Source organism: Mesoplodon densirostris, chromosome 3 (assembly GCF_025265405.1).
Source record: "Mesoplodon densirostris isolate mMesDen1 chromosome 3, mMesDen1 primary haplotype, whole genome shotgun sequence".
In the NCBI taxonomy this organism is placed as follows: domain Eukaryota; kingdom Metazoa; phylum Chordata; class Mammalia; order Artiodactyla; family Ziphiidae; genus Mesoplodon; species Mesoplodon densirostris.
The window spans coordinates 9,327,476-9,340,589 of NC_082663.1; the positions used below are offsets into that span (position 1 = coordinate 9,327,476).

The window sequence follows — 13,114 nt, forward strand, 5'->3', positions numbered from 1 at the left end:
AATGAAAGTTTTCCCAGTGTTTTTAAGGCTGTTATTTTGATTTATGAGCTAGGCTCTCGGCTGTACTTGATGATTATCCTTTATTATAGTGGTTGCCTTTTTTTTGTTTGTTTTAAACATCTAATCTGCAGAACTGTCTAACCTCTGATCATACCGGAGTAAACAAGGCCACCCAGAACTTTCTGCCAAAACAGGCTTCCACACAGGGGCCTCTGTACCACAGGGAGAAAAAGCACCTGAGCGGTACTACCTGGGAGGCAATATACCACAAGGGATGAAAGGTCTCTTTCTAACCTGCACCCCCGGCCAAGTGTGACCGGCCTTGGGAAATGCAGGATGACAGTGACAGCTTCCTTAGCAGCTCCTGCTGGAAGGGGGCCTCAAAGGCTTAAGGGAGCTGCCCTGAAGTCACTTGAGGAGTTTACCTGTGGGGCTAACTGCCCCTGGGCTCCAATCCTGATGGATGGCGACAGGAACAGCACAAAGGAAGCCCTGCCCTGCTACTTTCTCAGGGACCATCTGGCCCGAACCTCCCATTTCATGGATTAGGAAAACTGAACCCTAGAGAAGTGACAGGCCTCAAAACTTAAAACCCAAGTGCACTGCTACAGCAGCACAAATACACTGGCTCCCCTCTCCTTGGGCATAAATAAGATGTTTAACTTGTAACTCACACAGTCTAGCTGTTTACAATCCAAAGAAAATCAGAGTCCCTCATGAAGTTTCTCCCAGGGAGTTAATAGAGACAGTTTATACCTCTGATCTTAAAACTCTCCATATGGCTCTCTCTATATGCAATTTCATTACTGCTACTTTGCTTTGGTATCATTCCAACACATACATCTAATGCCACTCATTGCCCGGGGACAGGGGAGCCCTGTGCAGACTGCTGCCGCGTGGTCCATGGCCACGAATGTAAATGCAGGTGTTCCCTCCTGCCGTGCTGCACAGGTCATCAGTCAGGAATGATGCACATGAACCCCCAGCGGCAGGAATTAAACGTCAGAGTCATCATGAAAGGAAATGCCTTTGAAGTTCTTTTTTAATTTTAAACTAATTCAACACAGAGACCCCCAAAGTCTACTTTCCATTTCAGTGGAACTATTTTCTAAAATCCCATGCTCTTACACCCCCACGCATCAGTTAGCCATTTTTCTTTCCTAGTGCCAGTCAGTCTTCTTGTTGTTCAGAGCTTGCTTCACTAGTGAAAAGCATTCCCTACTCTGGAATGCAACATGTGGAAAGAACTTCTCTATTCACCGTGTTGAGGCAGAGAATTAGTGCCCTATCGTGGGGGGCGGCAGACAGAAATTAGGGGAATCTTTCCTCTAACAAGAAGATGGCACAAATGTTCCATAAAAAGCAGCCATGTTTGGCTAAGGCTTCTGTTATTAGCAAACTGAGTTGATACTTTAACTAACGGGTGGAACTAAGACCCTAAAAACCCCACACACCGAAGTGACCCGTATCCTGGGACCCAGTCACCTCTGATTCCCTCCCAGTGTCCTTCTATATGGATCGATCGTCATTCCAAAGGAGAGGAGAAAAAGCAATCCACCAGTTTGGGCAGATTCGAAAGAGCAAACAGGAACTGGGCTCAGAAAGGGGAAGAGACGGTTTGAACGTGAAGGTTGGTTAGAGACACATTTTCTAAGAAAGATGACTCTTTCCTGCATTTAACCTCCTTGGCTCGGAAGTTTAGGATGTGCAAAAGCAAAAAGCAAAAAACAAAACCACTTCTGAGGAAAAGCAGAATGCGACAGAAACTGGAGGGGGAAAAAAAGTCATATTGAGTGATTAATGATAAAAATGATTTCCGCTCCTTTGGTTCCTTTGTAATGCTGTCAGTCTACGATTTATCATCATGACGTTAAAAACACTGATTTGTCGTTGCTTCGGCTACTCGTTTTGCTAAAACATCTGTACATTCTACGTAAGTATTCACCGCCCAAACTTCTGGGAGCAAGTTGTGCATCTGGGCTTGCTCAAGTCACTCTAATTTGCATGCAACTCGCACAGGCTTGCGATGTTTCGCATAAAGAAACACGTCTCACCAGCGCGGGGCTGAGTTTAACTTAGACCCCAGGAGCGGACACGGCCCAGGCTGGCCGGCTGCCTCCCCCGCCCGGCGCCCCGCTCCGCGCCCCGTGCCCGCGGGTTCGAGCCCTCCCTCCGGGCCCGCGAGAGGAGAGAAAGTGGGAACGAGTCAGTACCGGCGGGCGGGTGTCCAGCTTTCGTCTCTAGCTTCCCCTCAGGAGGCGAAGACATGGTGCGACCGGGTTTCAGAGGGACCTGGACGGCGGTCGTCGAGTGCTCGCGGGCCTGGAGAGAAGTGCGCGCGGGCCTGGAGAAAAGTGCGCGCGGGCCTGGAGAAAAGTGCGCGCGAGCGTGAGCGCCGGGAGCGAGGGAGGCGCGTGCGTGGGGCGGCGGGGCCGCGCGCAGGCGGACCGGCCGCGGCCGCCTGGAGGGGGCGCGGCCGCCGCGCGCCTACGTGGAGCGGCCCCGCCAGCCCGCGGCTGCGCGGTGGCGTCACTGCTCCCGCCCGTCCCGCCCCGCCCCGCCGGCGCCCGCGCGCCCCGGGTACTGAGCATGCGCAGTCGGCGGCGCCACGTTGGAAGCCTCGGCCAAGGGCGGAGGAGGAAGAAGGGGAGCGGGGGTGGGGTGTTAGCGGTTAGAAGAGACGGGAGTTGGTGCCGGCGGGGACAGTCGCCCGCGGTTGAAGAGGTCCCAGCAGGAGGGTGGCACCCCCGTGCACGGTGCTCCACCAACCCTCCAGATAGACGGTGACGGTGGTGGGGAAACAGCTTCAACAGTGGGGCGCCCAGGGGTGCTGTGTGCCGTCGGGGAACCGGCCCGTCTGCCACATGGCCTCACCCGGCTCACTCTCGGAGCGACCGGTGAAGTACGGAAATGAGACCCCAGGTGGGACCGACCGGGGGCCCAAGAATAGCGGGGATTTGTTAAAAGATGCAGCAAATGGGAGAGCCTTCCCCCGGGAGAGAAAGGCAGAGCTGTGAAGCCTGGAAACCTGGACAGAGATCTTGCAAGGTTGCGTCCGTGTCCCCTGTCTCTGCCGTCTTCCTGTTGCCTTGGGTCTTGATTCTGTCCAAAGCTCACCCGTTGGCCTTGTGCCTCGGATTGCAACCTTCTCGCCTTCTCAAGCGCTTTGTAACTGCAGGTATCCTCTACTGACCATCAATCCCGCCTTGCTAAGTTAGCGTTCAGACATGTCCAGTGTCTTTAGAAAAGGAAACACCATCGGCTCTCTTGGCTGTATGTCTCCCTTTGACAGCACAGCTGCTCGAAGAGCATCTCAACCCCGCCACCCCACCCCACCCCTGTCTCCTCAACCCAGTCCAGTCCATCTGGTTGTCATAAGTGCCCCAAAGGCTGCCGCCAGCCAGGAAAGTCCTTTTATCATGGTCACTCGTGACCTCCACGCTGCCCAATCCAGTGTTCACTCTTCTGCTCTCATCCTGCTTGACCTGTCAGCAGCACGTGACCTAGCTGACCGTCACCTTCCTCCTTAGCTTCAGGGTTGCCACATCGTGGCGCTGACATCCAGTGCTTGGGCTGGAGGCTTGGCTGCTAACTCTCAGTTGGGTTGGCTGGCTCCTCTTCTAGATTTCTGAACACTTGACTCTCTCAAGGCTCAACACCAGCCCTCTTCCGTGTCTAGACTTGGCTTCAGTGGTCACATGAGGCCCACTATCATCCATATGCTTATGGATCCCAAATCTGCAAACCCATTTCTCTATGCCTGCCTCTCCATTAAGCTCCAGACTCACAGTCTGCTGTGCCCTTGACCTCCCTTACCCAGATGTCTAACTCAGCGCTGCCCAGCTCTTTGCATCAGGGCACGCAGAGAAATGCACATACTCTACGTTGATCTGGGACTTTCCCCCGACGTTTCAGTAACACTACCAGCGGGACAGCTGTTGGCCAGGCAGCAGTCATGATATAGTTGTCTTTGTCTTGCATTCACATCAAAACTTGCAGACAGGGCTTCCCTGGTGGCGCAGTGGTTGAGAGTCTGCCTGCCGATGCAGGGGACACGGGTTCGTGCCCTGGTCCGGGAGGATCCCACATGCTGCGGAGCGGCTGGGCCCGTGAGCCATGGCTGCTGAGCCTGCGCGTCTGGAGCCTGTGCTCCGCAACGGGAGAGGCCACAGCAGTGAGAGGCCCGCGTACCGCAAAAAAAGAAAACAAAACAAAAAACTTGCAGACAGGTGTCAGCCACTTAAAAGAAAATCTGAAATCAGTAGTGGAACACTCTTTTAGGAGATGCTCCATCACTAACAGTATTCATAGAACAGAGTGAGGAAATCCACAGACACTGATGATTTGATTCTAAATAGAAAGAAGCTTTAAGGATACCTAACCAAATTAATTGTATGAATATTTTCTTCTTTATGTGTGTTCAAGAGTGCTATATGGTTAAAAACTCATGCCTTAAGTCTAAAAGAACCATTTCTAAGAAGTATGAAATAAAAGTTCTAGGTTCGAAAACATTGTGCTATAGTTTAGTTGGCAGCGTTGTTTCCTCTTAGTGGTACCTAAAGTCATATGTTAAGAGCAATGGCATCTTCGATTCAATGACCCATGGTATTGCTAGGGAACCCTGGGGGTAAAAGAAGGAGCATGCTGAGGAAGGAAGGAAGCTCCCCAAGGGCTCTGGAGGCTCCGGTCACCACTGGGCTGCACCAAGGCCTGAGAGGATCCATATCTTTGCCTGAGACCTGTTCTGGGACCACACTGATCAAGACACTCTAGTGTTAACAGCCATGCCTAGTTTTACATGTGGAAGCAGAACTCCTGACTCACCCACCTACCCATAGCTACCTTCCCATCTAGAAGAGAATCCAAACTAGAGTACCTGCCTAATCCATAGCGTTCCTACTGAAGAAAATACCGTTGTTTAAGGAATTTAGCTTGAACAAAACCACCCATATTTCCCAGCCTCCCTGACAGCTAGGGGTGGCCAAGAGCCAGTTCTGGCCACTGAAATGTAAGTGGAAGTCGACTGGGGTTTTCTGGGGAAGTTTCCGCATTCTTGATATGAGGACCACCCTTCCTCCTGGTGACTTCATTGTTCACACTGCCTTGAATTCAGACAGAAGGTGGAAGGCAGAGCAATCGTATCGCAACCACGAGGCGACCAAAGGCATGAAAGCCGTATGCTAAAGGTGGCGGAACAGGAAGACCAAAGGAAGCGGGACTTTGAGGTTCTGTGGTGTCTCTGCAGAGCAGTGGACCCTGCCTTCAGACTGTTTTGTTGTGTGGAAACAAACCCCTAGTAGATGCAGTCCCTGTGGTTGGTGTCTTTACATGCAGCCAAATGCAACCCCTACCAGGCCCTGGGTGATGGGGGCCCTGCCTGCTTCTAGGAGCTCATCTCTCACAGCTCCTCTGGCCACACTGGCCTTGCTGATGCTCCTCAGATGTGACAAACCAACCCTTCCCTTTGGGCCTTAGCATTAGCTGTTCCCTCCACCTGGGACTGTCTCCCCCCCAGATTTGTGCATGGCTAACTCCTTTGCATTCTGGAATCAGCTTTTGAAAGGGCCTATTCCTGAGCACCGGATCTGAAGAAGGCAGTCCAGGCACTCGACTCTCATAACTTTGTCTTCTTTGTCATCCATCGTTATCTCCCTGGGCATTACTGTCTTTCTCCTCCGACTTGCTTGGTCGACCGGCAGCGCCCTGAGGAGAGAGATCTTGTCCATCTTGCTCACTATTTCCACCACCCAGAACCGGGGTGGGCACAGAAGAAGCATTCGATAGATATTATCCCACATAATTCTGGAGCATAGATACATTTAATTTCTCACAACTATTACGTAAATGAAGAACAGCAAATGAGGTCTACACAGAGAATGAAAAATATACACAGTAGGTATTATAGATAATTAATACAGATTGGCCACTAATACATTAATACAGATGACCACTAATCTTTTCTGATACTTACTTTCATAAGTATATTCGTGTGTGTGTGTGTGTGTGTGTCTGTGTGTCCAGCCCCACAAGTCCTAGTTGCTGAGGATATATGTCAGACACCACCCTTTGGAAGCTTTTTATGTGGACATGCACATTCCATAGATATTATTAGAATTCTGTGTGAATAATCTTATAAGCTCACTATAACTCTGGGAGTAAGGCAGGTTGACCCATTTTTACCAAGAAAGACAAAAGCAAACAGACAAAAAGGAGAAGAAAGGATGGTTGAACTTATGTGGGACACAACCCTGTTGAGTGCATGCTGGAACCAGAAGCCAGGTCTTTAAGCCCCAATCCCATTTCTCCTCACCGTTGGCTGCCTTCTAAAGTAGAGTTTTGGGAGCCGTTTCCCCTTCTTTAAGCAGGCTCTTTTGTAATCCCAAGTGGTACCGGGAAAAATGGCACTGAGTCTAAGACACTACTTAATGCGAATGCTGTAAACACTGGAAACTGTATTCAAAGAAGAAACAAAATGCAGATTCTCTCCACCATGTGTATATTTTGGAACCTTGACTATGTCACTGAAATATTCTGAGTCCCAGTTTCTTATCTGCAAGTTGGAGATGTGAACACTGACCTCCTGCAGGACTGGCGTGAGAATCCAGGGCCGTCTCAGTGCCGCCTCCAAGCCTCTATAGCTCAGCATTGTCCCATCTGCTCTCCATAAGATCCTGAGACATGAGGGCTTCTCTGCCCTCATTTTTGGAGGAACCGAGCTTGTGAAAGGCCAAGCACAGGGGTCGGTAGCTAATGTGGGGAAACCCGGGAGAGCCCGCTCTCACCACCATCCTGGTTGCACGTTTGGAAGTGCTTTGTAAGCCATAATATACTACAGAACATACTGTTATTATTGCAGACGGAGTTTTCATTAGCATTCATGAAATACAAGAATTGTCCCACGGTGTACTAAAATAACCCCGCCTATCAATCAGTTTGATGAGCATTGCTTTCTTATTCCCAGCTGGCCCATATGTTCTGTCTCCTTGTGCTGTTGTCTGATGGATGAGAATTCTTATTCACTTCACAGGATTTCTCTTCCATTGTTGATATTGCTGGGAAGGGGAGGGCGGCAGCCATTCTCAACTTTGCTTTGTAACATCCAGGATGTTTCTCATTGTATTATGTTATGGGGGTTTTAAATAATGTTTATTTAAATATAATTTCTTTGACACCCACAAGTACACATACAATACTTGAAGAAGATAGGCATGTCCCAGAATAAAAATGATGGACTACCCCTCTCTCTGTCTCTGTCTCTCTCTCACGTACACACACACACGGGGAATCCTTCAGGGTTTCATTGGGCTCCAACTTGTCAGTCAGTCACAGGCTAATTGAGAAACATTTTGAGGCATTTTGCAAAAGTGATTCAACCGCTGGTGAAGGCCGTGGAGGTCACTTTTCATCACATCTGAGGTCATCCTTTAGCTAAGGATATTTGAAGGAAAAAATAACCAGCCTGAATCTTAGCAAAACATTCCTCTTATCTTTATTTGGAAGTTAGAAAATAGAAACTGCAAAAAAGATGGGAGTACTACAACCATGAATACTGATTTCCCACAGAATTGCAAATGCTATGTAAGTTATTTATGAAAAATGTGTTTTAGCAGAGAAATGGGGGTGGAGGGTAGGGATCATTTTATTTCTGGCTCTTTCACTGAGTCATTGTTTGACCTTGTGCAAGTTACTTCCACATTCTGTGATCATAGTTCCATAGCAGAGGCAGTAATACCCATCTTACACAAGGATTCAAATAGTTATTCAATATTATGTCTTAGCATTTATCTCCCTGTATAAAATTTCTTACAAGGGTATACGAATTGCTATAAGTACAAAAAATAAACATGACAAAGACATCAAGAATAAAGAGGATTTTTGAAGGCAAGATAAAATCATCTCAAGGGAGTCAAATCTGAAATTGAAGAACATGTACTTTTGTTAGTTGTTTTTTTTTTTTAAACCATCTATCCAGGATTCAGTGATACTAGGACCTTAGGACATTATTTGACCCTTTTCTCCTTAAATTTCTTTTTTATGGGTGTGAAAGGCTATGAGTATATCCTTTTCAGAGAGCTTAAGTGACAGATGAATAGCCATAGTACATTGAGGCTTTACTCCTGTCTTTTCAGGCCCATGAGCCTCTACTCAGCTTTCCATGTGGAATCAGTCTGAGCAGGAGAATCTATAAATGACTGAGCACGGGTCCTGGTGTCCCTAGACTGAGGTTTGAGACTCAGCCTGATCACACATTAAATGTGCAACATCAGAGAAACTCCACAGCATCAGAAGCTCTCCATCAGAGAGCTCTGAGTCTCAGCACCCTCACCTAAAAGTGGGGAACATAACACACCCCTCTACAATATTCACAGGAAGTATATGTGATAGCATATTGGAAATGCTTGGTAAACATTAAATGACTAAACACAAGTCTACCCAAAGCACATTATTTCTTAGAGATTTTAGAGCAACAGCAAAGTAAACATTTATTTTAAAATACAAAATCAGACGATGAATGTTATAGGACAGAGAGGAGATTCCCGCTCGTTTGTGGGTGGGTAGGCATGGTGATAATGAACAGGTTTCAAGGGGCGGGGTGTGGAACTGAACGCTTCTGGCTTACAGGAGGCAGGAGGAGGGCGTTCCACCAGGGAAAGGGCGGAGGAGAAGTGCGGAGCTGGTGCAGCAGTTCACGTGCCCAAGACGGTGATTGGTCCAGTCTGACCTGAGGGTGGGATGAGCGTGGAAAGGTAACAGCGGACCAGAAGGTTCTGGTTTAAGGTCTGGTTGAAGAAAGACAGCTGGATTCTCATCTCTGTCTCTGCATTCAGTCTCTTGCAATATCATGTCATGTAGCCTCTGGAAAACTTCCTTGTACGCGTGAGAGGGAATAAGACTGGAAAAAAGCAAGTAACATTTCAGTATTATTAAAAAAAATTAGTTTCGACCTCACAGACCACCTGGATGGGTCTAGAAAACCTCCAGGGGTCACTGGACCACACTCTGAGAATTGCTGTTCTTGATCATTCTTTAGACACTTATTGATCTAAGAATAAGAAAAATATATGCTTGGATTCAAATACAACCACCACACTGTGGTCAGTGGTGATGTCAGCCCTACAATTGGCTAGGACTACAATGCCAGGTGTCATCGCCCCAGCAGTGGCTGAGGCAGCAGGGGGACTCTCAGGGGCTCCCCTGTTCTAGGCTGACTCACTGGCGCTGGGCCAGCTGGGTCAGCTGGGATGGAGGTGTGAGGCTGGCCTCCAGAAGGACAGCATCAGTCCCCACTGTCTGGACTTCCCCACTCACCACAGCTGTTTCTGGATCCACAAAATCCACCTGCTGTGCTGTTTGCCTTTGAAAAGGCGGTTTGAGCAATCTTAGAGTTTTGATAACGTTGTTGACATCATTTTTCAAAAGCTCTGCTTTCACAGGCTTAAAAAATTGAGATATGATTGACATATCACATGGTGTAAGTTTAACATGTACAGTGTATTGATTTCATACATTTATATATTGCAATATGATTACCACCTTAGCATTAACTAACACCTCTATCATGTCACATAGTTATAATTTCATTTTTGTGGTGAGAACAATTAAAATGTAGTCTCTTAGCAGCTCTGAAGTTTCTAATATGGTATTGTTGACTATAATCACTATCTTGTGCATTATATCTCCAGGAATTATTTATCTATTAGTTCCAAATTTATACATTAAACAACAGCTCTCCCATTCCCCACACCCCCGACCCTCACCATTCTAGTCTTTGTTTTTATGATTGTTTTTATGAGTTCAGCTCTTTTAGATTCCACATGTAAGCAATTTCATACAATATTTATCTTTCTCTGTTTGACTTACCTCACTTAGTATAATAACCTTAAGGTCCATCCCGTTCACAATACCATCAAAAACAATAAAATAGTTAGGAATAAGTGTAACCAAAGAAGTGAAAGATCTGAACTATGAGAACTACAAGACTTGGATGAAAGAAATTGAAGAAGAAACAAACAAATGGAAAGATATCCCATGTTCATGGATTGGAACAATCAATATTGTTAAAATGTCCATACTGCCCAAAGCCATCTTTGGATTCAGTGCAATCCATATCAAAATTCTAATGAACTAGAAAAAACAATTCACAGGTTTTTAAGTGAGGAAAGGCGGAAGTCTCAGACATGAAGCTCTTGGCCATATTTTTCCCTCCAAAGCTGCATGTTGTGCTTTCCCTCAATAGGCCATATGAATGTTTTGACTACTTTCAAGAAATACTTTCTATGAATACATTTTGAAAAAATACAAAAGCAGTATACTTTGGAAAACCTAAATAACGGTATTCTTTATGTCCAAAGGAGAAAGCAAGTCACTGATTCTCAAAAATCCTACCAGCATCAAAGTCTACCACTTTTACTTTGTATGTCCCTCTAGGCTTCCAGAAAAAAATATATATAAGGATTCTTTTTAATTATCTCATCTTGTAGATTGTCCCTCAATTTATGTCTGTCTGATGTTTCTCTCATTTTTTTGGCTGCACCATGTGGCTTGCAAGATCTTAGTTCCCCGACCAGGGATTGAACCCCCACCTATGGCAGTGAAAGCACTGAGTCCTAACCACTGGACCACCAGAGAATTCCCATCTCATTGTTAAACAGGGGTTATGGGTTTTGGAAAGGAAGGCCATATAAGTGAAGTGCCATTTTCATCACATGGTATCAAGGGTACCTGTTATCAATATGACTTACCATTGATAATTTTCACCTAGATCACCTCTCTGATAGAAAGTGTTTTAAATATGGTTGTTTTATAGATTTAGATTAATTTATTCATGAATTAAGCTGTCTACTAGGAATCAGTGTGAACACAGGCTAAATTTTTTATATCATAACCTTGAAGTTGCCTAATAATTGATAAGAGTCTATATATTGGGCTTAAGTCCTCAGTTTTGGCCATCAGATAAACATAATTCTCAAATTTTAGGCTATGGATTTTTTTCAGTCGACAGTTCTCAAAGTGTGGTCCCCATGTTACCCAGTACAAGCTCGCTCTGTTTGCTACTCGACAGACCAGTAAGTCAGAGACGAGGTGTTGAGGCAGGGAGTACGCCTCTATTCGGAAAGCTTGCAGACCAAGAAGATGGCAGACTAAAGCCTCAAAATGACTATCTTATCAGGGTTTGGATGCCAGTTTCTTCTTCTTCTTGTTTTTTTTTTTAAACATCTTTACTGGAGTATAACTGCTTTACAGTGCTGTTTTTAGTTTTTTAAGGAACTCCATACTGTTCTCCATAGAGGCTGTACCAATTTACATTCCCACCAACAGTGCAAGAGGGTTCCCCTTTCTCCACACCCCCTCCAGCATTTATTGTTTGTAGATATTTTGATGACGGCCATTCTGACTGGTGTGATGTGATACCACATTGTAGTTTCTTTATTTTTTAACAGCTTTATTGGAGTATAATTGCTTTACAATGTTGTGTTAGTTTCTGCTGTATAACAAAGTGAATCAGCTGTACATATACATATATCCCCATATCTCCTTCATCTTGCATCTCCCTCCCACCCTCCCTATCCCAGCCCTCTAGGTGGTCACGAAGCACCAAGCTGATCTCCCTGTGCTATGTGGCTGCTTCCCACTAGCTATCTATTTGACATTTGGTAGTGTATATATGTCCATGCCACTCTCTCACTTTGTCCCAGCTTACACTTCCCCCTCCCCGTATCCTCAAGTCCATTCTCTACGTCTGTGTCTTTATCCCTGTCCTGTCCCTAGGCTCTTCAGAACCATTTTTGTTTGTTTGTTTGTTTAGATTCCATATATGTGTGTTAGCATACAGTATTTGTTTTCCTCTTTCTGACTTACTTCACTCTGTATGACAGTCTCTGGGTCCATCCACCTCACTACAAATAACTCAATTTCGTTTCTTTCTTTTTTTTGCAGTACACGGGCCTCTCACTGTTGTGGCCTCTCCCGTTGCGGAGCACAGGCTCCGGATGCGCAGGCTCAGCGACCATGGCTCACGGGCCCAGCCACTCCGCAGCATGTGGGATCTTCCTGGACCGGGGCACGAACCTGTGTCCCCTGTATCGGCAGGCGGACTCTCAACCACTGCGCCACCAGGGAAGCCCAATTTCGTTTCTTTTTATGGCTGAGTAATATTCTATTGTATATATGTGCCACATCTTCTTTATCCATTCATCTGTTGCTGGACACTTAGGTTGCTTCCATGTCCTGGCTATTGTAAATAGTGCTGCAATGAACATTGTGGTACATGACTCTTGAATTACGGTTTCCTCCGGGTATATGCCCAGAAGTGGGATTGCTGGGTCGTATGGTGGTTCTATTTTTAGTTTTTTAAGGAACCTCCATACTATTCTCCATAGTATCTGTATCAATTTACATTCCCACCAACAGTGCAAGAGTGTTCCCTTTTCTCCACACCCTCTCCAGCATTTATTGTTTGTAGATTTTTTGATGATGGCCATTCTGACTGGTGTGAGGTTATGCCTCATTGTAGTTTTGATTTGCATTTCTCTAATGATTAGTGACGTTGAACATCCTTTCACATGTTTGTTGGCAATCTGTACATCTTCTTTGGAGAAATATCTGTTTAGCTCTTCTGCCTATTTTTGGATTGGGTTGTTTGTTTTTTTTGATATTGAGCTGCATGAGCTGCTTGTAAATTTTGGAGATTAATCCTTTATCAGTTGCTTTGTTTGCAAATATTTTCTCCCATTCTGAAGGTAGACTTTTCGTCTTGTTTATGTTTTCCTTTGCTGTGCAAAAGTTTTTAAGTTTCATTAGGTCCTATTTGTTTATTTTCTTTTTATTTCCATTTCTCTATGAGGTAGGTCACAAAGGATCTTGCTGTGATTTATGTCATAGAGTGTTCTGCCTATGTTTTCCTCTAAGAGTTTTATAATGTCTGGCCTTACTTTTAGGTCTTTAATCCATTTTGAGCTTATTTTTGTGTATGGTATTAGGGAGTGTTCTAATTTCATTCTTTTACATGTAGCTGTCCAGTTTTCCCAGCGCCACTTATTGAAGAGGCTGTCTTTTGTTCATTGTATACTCTTGCCTCCTTTATCAAAGACAAGGCGACCATATGTGCGTGGGT

The 13,114-nt window shown here is 45.7% G+C and overlaps 1 protein-coding gene across 1 annotated transcript in view; it reads right to left on the minus strand.

Moving 5' to 3' along the window:
- DAP (death associated protein) overlaps positions 1 to 2,449 on the minus strand; it is a 59,944-nt gene extending 57,495 nt beyond the window's left edge. Inside the window, exon 1 of the mRNA XM_060092728.1 lies at positions 2,214 to 2,449. Coding sequence (XP_059948711.1) covers positions 2,214 to 2,268 — 55 coding nt within the window. The 5' untranslated portion in view covers positions 2,269 to 2,449. The remainder of the gene's footprint in view (positions 1 to 2,213) is intronic.
- Positions 2,450 to 13,114: the final 10,665 nt, after the last annotated feature.